At 34.1% G+C, this 12,871-nt stretch overlaps 1 protein-coding gene across 1 annotated transcript in view; it reads right to left on the bottom strand.

Annotated features, from left to right (window-relative positions):
- Positions 1–12,871, bottom strand: part of LOC128551169 (deleted in malignant brain tumors 1 protein-like) — a 29,847-nt gene that overhangs the window by 1,254 nt on the left and 15,722 nt on the right. The window contains exons 11-27 of the mRNA XM_053531685.1: positions 12,131–12,287; positions 11,087–11,250; positions 10,343–10,499; positions 9,579–9,745; positions 8,582–8,738; positions 7,852–8,012; positions 7,417–7,584; positions 6,596–6,752; positions 6,138–6,301; positions 5,817–5,984; positions 5,205–5,372; positions 4,421–4,594; positions 3,799–3,966; positions 3,513–3,692; positions 3,129–3,308; positions 933–1,109; positions 430–552 (exon numbers count right to left, since the gene is read on the bottom strand). Coding sequence (XP_053387660.1) covers positions 3,845–3,966; positions 4,421–4,594; positions 5,205–5,372; positions 5,817–5,984; positions 6,138–6,301; positions 6,596–6,752; positions 7,417–7,584; positions 7,852–8,012; positions 8,582–8,738; positions 9,579–9,745; positions 10,343–10,499; positions 11,087–11,250; positions 12,131–12,287 — 2,084 coding nt within the window. The 3' untranslated portion in view covers positions 430–552; positions 933–1,109; positions 3,129–3,308; positions 3,513–3,692; positions 3,799–3,844. The remainder of the gene's footprint in view (positions 1–429; positions 553–932; positions 1,110–3,128; positions 3,309–3,512; positions 3,693–3,798; positions 3,967–4,420; positions 4,595–5,204; positions 5,373–5,816; positions 5,985–6,137; positions 6,302–6,595; positions 6,753–7,416; positions 7,585–7,851; positions 8,013–8,581; positions 8,739–9,578; positions 9,746–10,342; positions 10,500–11,086; positions 11,251–12,130; positions 12,288–12,871) is intronic.

Genomic DNA, 12,871 nt, shown 5'->3' with positions numbered 1-12,871 from the left:
GTAATTCTAAACTACAAAAATTAAAAGAAAAATGTCATAACGGATCCAGTCACAGAAGAATAGAAGAATCAATGACCCATCAATAATTTTGACCATAAAGGCCCTATCCAACTCGGCAAAAAAGCAAAATATGGACATGTTTTCTCATTCAGATAAGCGTCAAAGATGACCCAAAAAACAAACCCCGACAACTACGTTTGATATATGAAATCAACTAAAATATTTGATGTTTAAGGTCTGTTGATATTACAAAGCTTTTATAACCATTTCAACTGACATTCATTAAGCAACAAGTTTCGCTATTCAAAACTTGAACCATGAAAATAATTATAAACGAGTGACATATCAGATATTTCTTTCATTTTGTTTTGCTCCATAATTATGAAATCCATTTTTACCGAAATAAAGAATCAAATTTCTATTACTTACTTGTATCACATTTCTTTGTGCGAGTGTCATAAATCCCTGTGATACATGTGCAAACAAACTCTATGCATCTTGAATCCTCATATAAACAGTAATTTTTATCAATGCAGTTTTCCCCGACATCGGCTGCAACATTAAACAATAAACGGCAAAATAGAAACAGTTGCAATAAAAAGTACCTTGGAAGTTGACACAACAAAGCGTATGTTTTTCTTTCATCATATAAACTTATTTACTCTTTATATACATTTTCCTGATATAAAAGATTTTTATTATTATAATACTTGTCCCAAAGCAAATATATAACCTCCCTCTATAGTTTTAGTTTTACTGGTAACTTATAATTTATGACAAATGACTAATTCGTTGTAAAGTTTAGAATACATTTTTCTTTTATTCTATGCCTGTGACAACGCAAACAAAGTTTATCATTTGAAGCACTAATGTAAAATATAAAGATCCATCTACTCCAAACGATACTACGCTCATTTCGTCATCTTTCTTACATTTTGCAACACAAGTTGGTGCCTCATAACTCCACTCCCCATTTTCTCCACATAAAGTCGTTTCTTCACCACTTAGCAGAAATCCTTCTTTACAAGTGAATGAAACTGCAGCATTGTACTTTGTCCCTAGTGAAGCGTCCATGTTTCCATTCAAAGGTGTAGTGAGGGATCCACAATCTAATCAGTGCAAATGAATGAATTATTAACAATTCCAACCGTGATCAAGCTACTTTTATACTTAGTGTAATTAAGCTCATTTTGATACTTAGAGTTTATGTTTGTTTTGTTCTGGGTTCAACGCCGTTTTTCAACAGTATATCAGTCATGTAACGGCGGGACGTTTACCTTACCAGTGTTCCTGGATGCTGTACCAATGTAAACCTGTTCTCCGCAAATAACTGCCAACCTCTCAAATGAATTATCAGTGGTGGAGGACGAATGATTTCAGACAAAATGTCTTTTATCAAATTGTGTCGGAGAACATACGCCCAGCACGAGGATCGAACCCCGCGATCCGTAGACCAACACTCTCCCTACTGAGCTATGCGGGCGTGCTTTTATACTTAGTATAACTAAAAGATTGTTCCTTCTGCACGTCCAACTGCTAACATGTATTTAGGTAAAAGTACATTTAGTGCAATCTGTTTTGAAAGGTAGGCATAAAATAAATATTTGCATTTTGATTTAATTTCGTTTTTGTTTTTGGTCCTTCTTTGGATAATTGTGCATGTAGTTGCTCCGTTTACATTATGATAGAGTAAAACTTCAACTGTTGCCAGAAGCGAAAAGAGTATTGTATATTTTATTTTTACTAATGTTCAAGTGTTTAATTTAATGTAAACTGTTGTTGTTTTACTGGTACTTTTTTCATAAATGTGTAACAGAGTTCCGCTTAAGGCATCGTCACTGTGGCGGCCATTTTACTAAATATTTTACATGCAAATTTTCATAAAAATAAAAGATGAATAAGTGGTAACAAAAAAGTCATTAATTCTGTCATGATTATGTTTTATGTATTTATGTGAACATATGCAAATAAAAGGATGTGCATTTCACTACCTGTATTATGCCTTTATTTGATATTTTTCTCTGGCCAAAATGACAACATTTTGCAACTTTATGTGCAGTCAAACTCAATATATATTCAATACATTTAGAAGATAATTACAGCCAATTGTAAAGCAGACCGTGAAGAACAAAGTGTAAGGGAACTATTTTAAAATTTTACCTGGTTACTGAATTATACACAAAAATCCAAACACCATCAGTGTATCCAATTTGTGTTACCTGTTCACACATAATTTACATGTATATAAACAGGTTATATTAAAGGACATTGTGTATAGGTTTACCTAGCTAGCTGTGGTCAATAATGCACGTACAAACAACATTTTAAATTAACTTTACATGCGGTTGTCTTTTTGTGTCTAATGCAAAAACCAGGAACAATTTCGACAAAATGATGTAAGAGTTTGCAGTATACATATTGCACTTTAAAATGAACTTTGTGATATTTTTATATCGGAGTTTGACTTCACGTGCGATTTCAATATTTTAGGGTATACTTTCGGTCTAAACGAGACTCAAACATTTTACATCATATGCTTCTATGTTGATGGTAATTTCACCAACTGTTAAGACTTTAGTGCAATTTTCAAGAGAAAAATACTAGGCCTTAAATTATGAACTGATATTGAGTTGTGACTGTGGCGATGCATTAAGCCGGTGCTAAAGGGCGCGTGCGGAGTGTTGAAGATTGTATAAACATTCAGGAACAGTCTCAATCAAACCCTGTCAGCTATTACTCTGTTTGGTTGCAGTTTTCGCTTTGAAAGGATTGTTTTACATTTTATATCCAAATGAGCTACATGGACATAAATGGCAATGAGTAAACAACATAAATTAGAAATGACTAGCCAAATTTTATAATATATATGTTTTGTTGTTACATTTTATAAGGTGTCGGTATTCATGATCTTTTTTTTCATCTGAAATTTACTTTTAATAGCCTAATTTAACATTTCTTTGCTTGCATTGTCTTTGTTGATTAAGCACGTAAATTCTGCAGCTAATGTGCAATTAGGCATTTAAGAAATTCGTCGTTATTTAGTATGATTTTCAGATTTTAAGTGTTGATGATAAGACCGTATTAATTAAATGTATTACAAGCTTAGTTTACTAGGCAAAAAGGCTTACCAATTTTCACACAGGTTGTGTTATCACTCCAAACACTTCCAGCGTCACAAGTGATCACACTATCTCCTTGAAGTTCATACCCAGTTTTGCATTCTATTTCAACGTAATTTTGAAACACATACATATCTGTTCCGTCAGTTTGAAATATGCGCCCATTTACAGGTGTAGGGTCATCACACACTTTAAACATGGTAAATACATATGAAAAATAGAGGATTGGAAACTTATTTGGAATCATAGACATTGTAAATAACTTGCAAAAGCTGTACCCATACGTTCTAATCAAATTATCATGGTAGGTAATATGATAATGTTATACTAAGGTTTCGAAACGAAATAAAAAGATATGACTTTATATTTGTAAATTAATGACGTAATATTTACCTTGTATTTCACAATTAGCAGAAAAGTTCCATCTGGCGCGAGTGTCAGTGTCTAAACATATTCCTAGTGATGAGCCTTTTATGTCGTAACCTTTATCACACACAATAGTGGCAACAGATCCAATAGTAGTCCCTTGAGAATAGTTAACATCAGCATTTGGTACTGAGAGTATACCGCAATCTGAAAATCAAATATATTCCGATTTCTAGGGTTTGATGGTATCTACCATACATGCAAAACATCACGACATGCAATATCAAAAACTCATTTAGATATAATTTCATACCTGTTGCATCACAGACTGGGTCAGCGGACCATGTTCCATCTTCTTCTCAAACTATTGTTGAGTTTCCAGATATGTTATATCCAGGGTCACATGTTACCTCAACAACAGAACCAAATGTTGTTTCATTTCTGTCTACTGAACCTTTGACTGGAGTAGGATCACCGCAGTCTGTAAATGTTATAACATTCATTAGACATTGATCTCATTTTAATTAGTAGTTTTGATTTGACTAGATAATACAGTGAGAATTATGTGTATGCTGAAGATTTTAAGTACACTTTAAAAAGACAATAAGTATGTATTATGTCATAGCTGCAAGTGTGGTACTTCCGCAAAGTATCTCCATTATATAGTCTAAGAGCAGATGTGAAGAATTTACACTGCAACTTTTTTTGTCATAATTTATCTCTCACTGTAAGTTAAGGAGGCTTCTGTGGTTAAGATCACTGACTTTCCATCACTTGCCTCTCACCGAACGTCGCACGGGTAGTTGAATTCTTTATATAAAGAAGCTGGCTGATAGGAGGTCAGTGGCACGTCCGTGAAGTCCTGTTTGTCTCTAACACAAATAGAACAATTTCATATTTAAAACAAATACAAAACACATGTTTACAAAACATACCCTCAATTGTACAAGTCGGCATCATTTCCCAACTTCCGTTTGATAAGCACTTCACAGTAGAACTACCGGACAAGGTATATCCAGTCCAGCAAGTTACAAGAACTGTTTCCCCGTATGTTGTTTTGTTGTCAGATAAGGACATGTCTGCATATGGTGCACTAGGGTAACCACAATCTGCAGAAAAAAACCCAACATATTGTTATACATCAATCACATCTGTGTAGAAAACGTATTTTGATTTGACACGATTTGTTGAACACTGTACTCTGTAGATCAAATTGTTTTGTTCATATTTCATATTATTTAGTGAAATCCTCCAAATGGGTTTTATATTTAGTATATTCAAGTTTACTTGCCACGAATGAGAAAATGTGAACATTAAGGGACCATAGCGTTTTCATACTGAGTAAGACCATACATCATTATATTAGCCTCACCATGAGAAAACCAACGTAGTGGCCTTGCGACCAGCATAGATCCAGACAAGCCTGATCTTCCGCGCAGTCTGGTCAGGATCCATGATGTTCGCTTTCATACCCTATTGCAATTAGAGAAACCGTTAGCGAACAGCATGGGTCCTGACCAGACTGCCTGGAGGCGCATGCTGGTCTGGATCCATGCTGGTCGCAAAGCCACTATCATGTTGGTTTTCTCATGGCTCTGCTCAAATGTAGAGCGGAATTAAAATTGAAAGAAAAATGCGATATGTTCACGCTCTGTATCAAGTTCAAGGTATTTTAGAATTTTAGTCCCACGTTTGATGCGTTATATGCGTATAAACTACCTTTAACTTTGCAAATCGAATCATCTGTCCAGGTTTCATTTTCCTGACAACTGATTATGTCATCACCAACCATATAATACCCCTCGTTGCACCCGATAGAGACTGTTGTTCCATTAATAGTGGTAGATGCGTTACTAAAGCCGTGCTCCGGTGTTGGATCTCCACAATCTATGAAAAGTATGCATTTTTACTAATTATATCAGCTACAAGTACGAAGTTCAAATACTTCTTCAATGAACTTTCAAACAGGGAAGCAACATATTTAAAGCAAGTCTAAATATTTCAACACATGCGAAACTATTTCGAATTTGTGATTATTTTATTAGGGCTAATGCCGCATCGACACAATTATAGGTAATGTGGCGACTTTCCAGCATTGCTGGTTGAGGAAGACCATAGGTGCCCCTCCGTGTATTATTTCATTACGAGCGGGCACCTTGGTAGAACCACGGACCTTCCGTAAGCAAGATGGATGGCTTCCTTACATGAAAAATTCGTACCCCGACTGAGGCTCGAACCAAAATGAGGAGCAAATGATTTTAAGTCAACAACCTTAACCACTCGTCCATGGAGGTCCCTTTTGTGATTATTGATAAATTGATCTCGACATACCAATGATTGCACATGTTGGATTGTCACTCCATGTGCCATTCATCTGGCAGATGATAATAGAGTCTCCAACCACTTTATAATTCCTGTCGCAATAAACCTCTACGATGGCACCGTAATTGGTCGCTGAGGAGTTGCCGAATCCGTTGTCTATTACCAGTTCGGCACATTCTAAAAGTAACCAAAACCATCACATACTTATATTTCTATTGACTTTATAGCATTTTATATTTCTATTGACTTTATAGCATTTTATAGAATAGAATTAGATGTGACACATTATGTCTGAAAGTGTTGATATCTAAGAATATCAATACCATTTACCTGTGCAAACAACAGATATATCGTCCCCATGGTCGCAGTTGTCATATGTATTGTAGGTACAATTGTTAATATGTGACGTATTTTCTCCACAGATTAGGTCGTCCACAAATATGGGTCCAGTTCCTTCGCCATAATATGCCGAGGTGTAGTACTTAACAGCGGGGCTACAAAATGTTTGAGTAGAGTTGATAAAATAAGAAATACAGATAGTCCTTATAAATGTTCTTGTAAATGATTTAAATGTTATATAACAACAAGTTGATTTAAAATAAGTAAACATCTGTTTATACATCTTAAAGGTACTGTTGTTTGTTATTGTGTTGTAAGAACAATTAATATTAATCATCTTGACGTATACCGATCAGACACACCTCATGTTACATGTACATTGTATAAATATATTAAAAAGCCATCTGAAGCATGTAGCATCATTTTATGTATAAATTTGTGACACATACGGGTAACCTATCATGCTGCATATAGTGTTTGCTTCTTCCAGTCCGAAAGAATGATCACATATTGTTCCCCAAGTATCAAAAGACATAATCTCGACCCTTCCATCTGTAGAATTTAGTCCATCAACAAGCCTTATTTCAGTTATATTCAAAGGAAAACCTGTTTACAATGACATATATTTACAAATCAATTACGCAGAAAAGGAAACAGTAACTTTTAAATAGACGTTTAAAGGTTCATTGAAACAAACACAATAATGTGTAATTATTTCATTCTGATTATATATTAAGAAATGTTAATTAGAAAACATTCGTTGTAAAAGCATTTATCCTTGTTTATTATTATAGTTGTTTAAGATTGTACGTTAGTATATTAATTGTACTTGATGTCACTATCGAGGAAATCAACATCAAATTGAAATAAACACGATTGATATATTTATTGACTTTCAAAACTTTCTTGTAAACCGAATTTAGATAATTCGTTCATACAATCCGTTAACGCTTTAGGCAATGTTCAAAAGTAAACAAGAAGCGAATAATTTATTTGCATTATCCTCAGATACAAGAACATGGTGGTGTTGACGCACCACGATAACCAGTTTATACTTCAAATTCGTGTTTTTGCCACTGATCTTAAGGTGATCTTCACTGTTCCTTGGCTGTATGTTTGTTCTAGTGCGAAAATGTGCTCAGTCTCTATGTACGTGTATACATATTTACAAACCCTTATTTCCAGGTGGTGTGCACATATCGCACCGTGGATGGCATGGACAATCATTTGTATACTAATACAAATTTATGACGAGAAGTCATATAAGTACCATATTCCTGGCATTCGCCCTCCTTTATCCAAGTTTGTGTTTCGTTGTCACATGTTAGTTGCAATGTACCTACGTAGGTTTTGTAGTAAGAGCAATCAGCATACAAGACGGAGCCTTTGTAACTGAAGTAACCAATGTCCCAGTAGTAGATGTCTGGCTGTCCACATTCTGCATTTTGTAAGTTCGTATCATGTAATGATAAATAACATCAAATTGGAAGCTATAAATCCGTCGTCTAAATGTGTTCTGTTTTGCTTAAAAGATTATCAATTTAAATCTACATAACTGATAAAACATATTGCTAAACTAAGATTATTTTCGCCATGCTGTGCTTGATTTATGTAGAGAGGGTAATGAAACAATGCAACGATAAAGAACATTTTCAATTAAAAGATACACAAAAATGTCGTTAGGTTAAAAACTATGATCACAAACCATTGCAGACAACAGAAATATCTCTGTCATGTGTGCACTCATTTAGAAATAAATACTGGCAGCTACTTAAATCTGCGTCATACTGGTCACAGTGTAGCTGGTCAATGAATACTGGTCCACTGCCTTCTCCATACAAAGCACCAGTAAAATATCTCGCAGCTCTACCAATGGAATTTATTATGCATGTTTGAGATTATAGATAAAGTGTTTATAAAGATTTGTATACAACAAAATTTATATTAACTTGATATAATTAAAAATTTGAAAATATGCATTGCGTTCAGTTTAACTTTAAAGTACGTCCATTCTTAAAATCGAATATGTTAAATTATAGAGAAATAATGTCAAACATAGATGGGAAAACTTATAGATTTCCTTAAATAGTATTTATGTACAATATATAAAGTCCTTATTGTTTTACAGTAATCAGAAAATTAAAAATGTGACGTTAAGATTTCAACTTCTGTGAAAAATATCAAGGCAACACCCGATACATATGGGAACACCAAATTCTAATACCACTACAATTGAACCATATTCAGTATAAATTTCAGATTGAAAAAGGTTAAACGCTGCCATATGACAATCGTGTTGGTGCTGCTTTAAATTAACAGATCAAAATGGAACGGATTATTGTTTTGTTCATCATTTTATCACGCAATATTTCAATTTCATTTTTAACGACACGACAAGATTATATATAATGTTCGTGGTTAACGGAAAGCATTACCTCAGTCCAAGCATATTACAAAATAAGTCTGCCGCTAATATATCAAAATTATTGTCACAGATAGTTCCCCAAGTCCCATTAACTTTTATCTCAGCACGCCCGTCATATGCACCAGTCCCATTTACAAGTCTTGCTTCTGTTATATTAAGCGAAGGCCCTGTAAAGGAAGAAAGTGTGTTCAACTTGGTAAATACACATTTTTAATGATGATTTTCTAGATTTTCTATTAGATCATTATTACTTATTAGGTTTGTTTGTTAATAGGACCGATGCGTTAGCAGATCTCCCCTATTTATCATATTAACCCTGGTGGGTCACTGACAAAACCTATAATGAATTATGTTCATCGACCACATATATTTTAGTCTAAAACGATTTGAAAATCTACTGAAACTCCACAGAAATAATGATGCTGCCACGTGACCAATTTTCATCAAATGAAAATGTAGGAATCTTGTGGGAGGTATAACATAAATATTTTCAGTCGTTAGAATAACAAAACAGTTCAGAAACTAGTGTCAGTAGATTATTTTAGTAACAGTATCCCATCTAAATCATCAATACATAAACTGTACGAGGCATTTACCCTGTTTTATCGTCATTATTATCTTAGGAGCTTGCGATGACTATAGACACGAATATATAATTCATTTGTACATTGGCTTATAGTGGACGTGGTATTGGCATCAAAATTTTATTTGAAATAACGGAAAGTACAATAACATACATCTATCAGCCCGATGCGCTAATTTTCAAACTTATAATTAGACATAAAATGATATTACTCTGGTCAGTATTCAAACTATTGACGAACACAAAACATTCGATTGCGTGTACGTTCTACGTGCGCTGTGTAATCGGTGCGATGTCTGTATTACATAAGGTACATTTATACTTGACATATCAATTATCGAGCAGAATTATTTCATCATAATTTCCGTCATAGTCTGAATGCACAATTGCACGTGAATGCACGTATTTAGATAACTTGACATACCCCAGCAAGTGACAGAGACATCTTCATAATGTTGCGTGTTAAAATAGTTGTCTACCGAATATCTACATTGATTTATATGCGTTGCTGAATAAGGGCAATCGAGCCGATCAACTAGTACTGGTCCAGAGCCTTGTCCATAATATGCTCCAATGCGGCGTGATTCAAATCTGAAATGAAACATAATTAGGGACAGTATACAAAATTTGAATTTATAGTCACGTTTACTGAATGCACGTGTATGTCATCTGTAGGCCAGATGGATGGTTTATTGAGACATTATGGGTTCATGTAATACAAATTTGAAGATTGCACTCTTAATTAGAAAAAAATCTAAGTGATGTTTGCTATTTGCAAACTGAACAAAAAGGTTAAAATTCATAACGACCATTGAACCCGCTTATAAAATTTTTGCTGGTAAAATCGACAATCATGTTAACATCTCTGAAATGATTTCAATTAATAAATTAATCAAACATTATCTGTACCCTTCTTAAGGTCGCATTCAATTAGTTATCGTTTTAAAAATCATGTACAGATCTCCAGACATTGAGTGAACACATAGTAACATAAATGTCTTCACAGCAACACATGTACACGGTAAAGTAAGCTGAGATTAAATTAATAACTTGACCTGAAAATGTACTGCATTTAAATATGTACAAACAGAGCAACTGAGTTAGAGGTAAATAATGCACAACGAGTATTGTGTATAATTATTAAATTAGATTTCATTCACATGTTTAGACGGAGGAATATGATCTTACTCCAGCCCAAGCATACGACAAACTGCCCGTCCCTCGTATGTCCCAAAATAATCATCTCCCACTGTTCCCCAAGTATCACTGACTTCCAATTCAACACGTCCATGATAAGGTCCCGATGTTCCTGCTAAGCGAATGTTTGTAATGTCTAGCTGGTATCCTGTAGATAACGAACGACACTGAACTCCATGTTTAAAAATTTAAGGCTCGAAAAGATTCCTCAGGAGAAATACACGTACTGTATGAGGCTTTAAATGCATTTTCAAACGTGAAGAATTGTTGAGTAACTGCGTTTGAGTTCGTACATGACTAAATGAACATCTTTTATTATTGTCGGTATCATAGGAAACATATTTTCGTTAGTGTATAACATTGTAGTATAGATCTGAATATATCGCATTTTTCTTAAAAATATTAAACAATAAATTAAGTATAACAAAAGTAAACGTATTCTGCATATAATAAAACTACAAAAGTGTTCATGAAACGTACGTAATTATATAACCATTGTGTTTCCTTAAGAAAGTGTAGACGTTTGAAGATATATCTCAAAATGCCAGATCTTTTAAAGCAAATATGTCAAATAAACAAAGGGGCCTCCATTTAAAAGCAAAATTGCTATGTTCGAAATATGTGATCTTGTAATTTGGCAGTCAACATTTCGCGGAACCTCAATAATCCTAAAAAGTGTGTACAAAACTTCAAAATATTTCCAACAAAAACGTGTTAAAGTCTTAGAACTTTTACCTGTACAGACAACGGATACGTCATCACTATGTGTACACGTGTTTGCAACGTCATAAGTGCAGTTGTTAACGTGAGATTCCAATCCAGTACAGCTTAAGTTGTCTATGTAGACAGGACCACTACCTTGACCATAACCGGCAGCATTTGTGTAATACCGTACGACCCTGTAATGTAGTATATAAAGATATATTTTAGAAGCATACCTTCGATACAATTTTGGAGCTATTTTTTCTTGATGCTCCACATCCGCCTCTCTTCAGTTTCCGAAATACAACGCTGATGGTCGGTCTGGAGGCATTTTCAAAATTGCAACAAATGTCGAACCTGTTTGTCCTGGCTGATCAGTGTTTGCCATTTAGGCTGATCTACGCAGACAGCAAGCTAGCTATGTAGACGGCCATGTTCTGGCGTTGCGGATAGCATGCGGACTGACCTTGGTCTGTAATGTTCGGTTAGCCAATATGTCGATCTTTTTCGAAACCAAAGTCATACGTCTGTTCCCAGTTTAAATAAGATTTCGGAGCATTGACATAGCCTTTATTTTCTTTACAAATAGATTTTGCTTTGCATTTTGGCTTGTAATTTAAACACATAATGGATGATAATGACAGGCTTTATCTACTCAACATACTAAACAGCTTCTGTTCGATCATAATGTGTAATCAACTAATTATGTTTGTATATAAAAGTAAGAAGAAGGTTTAAAGCCTAAGCTTTTAAGACAAAGTACTAATAGCAATACCAAAATGCTGTAGTTGTTCACTTTTAACAGCTTGATATATTAAATCTAAACGGAAAATCTGGTTATCAAAAAGAGTGCAAGTTCTTTCAATGGCAACATCATTTATCGTAGAACTATGTCAGTTATGTCTGTGACCCTGTCTGACTGTGTGTGTATAACGGGCATTTAGAAAGTAATAAATATGTATAGCAGGTTCTTTTAGAACATATGTAACTTTTAAAAATAGATTGTTTCAAAAGAGTGAAAACAGTTTGGTTTAACAGAATAAAACTAAACAGTTTTATTGCAATTCATTTACTTACTGCAGTCCGAACATATGACAAGTAACGTTTGCACTTTTAATGTTGAAGTTATTGTCGCAGATTGTACCCCATACCCCGTCTACCAAAATTTCAACACGCCCCTCTGAAGGTATGTATGAGTATGCCAGTCTTATATCGTCAATATCAAGAGGATAAGCTGCAAATATTAGCCGGTATTTTCACATCTATAACGATACTAACATACGAGCTTCAGTGTCTTAGACGCGACTTTTTGAAAATATATTTCATCTATTTATACTTTAATAAACTTAATGAATCTTTTGATGTTTCACAAACTGTATAAATTTTAGCACCTGAAAACTATATTATTCGTTGCCTTGGACTATACATGTAAGAACTTGAAATGTATTGCCAAGCAAATAATACAAATGGATGACACTAGAATAACTTAATTCACGTACCTTGAAAAAAAATCTTGATTTTCTATATTTTATCCACATTAGAAATTTAAAATGCCCTTATGACGTAAATAGAGGATATTGCATGAGTGTCTTTTACTAAACGAGTTGAATAAAATAATAAATCGTATTATAAATTTTATCAATTTTTTTCAACGAGTTCAATAAATTCAATGTCGAAAGACACATATGTAATATTTTTTATAACATGTAAGCTTTTCCTGTGGAAACATCAAAAATTATTCCTTCTTTCCCTATTTATGGACCAAGTAAAATTAATCAACGTCTCCTATTGATAAAGGACGTAAAGGTCTAAATTTTA

The sequence above is a fragment of the Mercenaria mercenaria genome, chromosome 19, assembly GCF_021730395.1.
Source record: "Mercenaria mercenaria strain notata chromosome 19, MADL_Memer_1, whole genome shotgun sequence".
Taxonomy (NCBI): domain Eukaryota; kingdom Metazoa; phylum Mollusca; class Bivalvia; order Venerida; family Veneridae; genus Mercenaria; species Mercenaria mercenaria.
The sequence above is the reverse complement of the archived record's forward strand: the minus strand, read 5'-3'. Positions and strand labels throughout refer to the sequence as shown.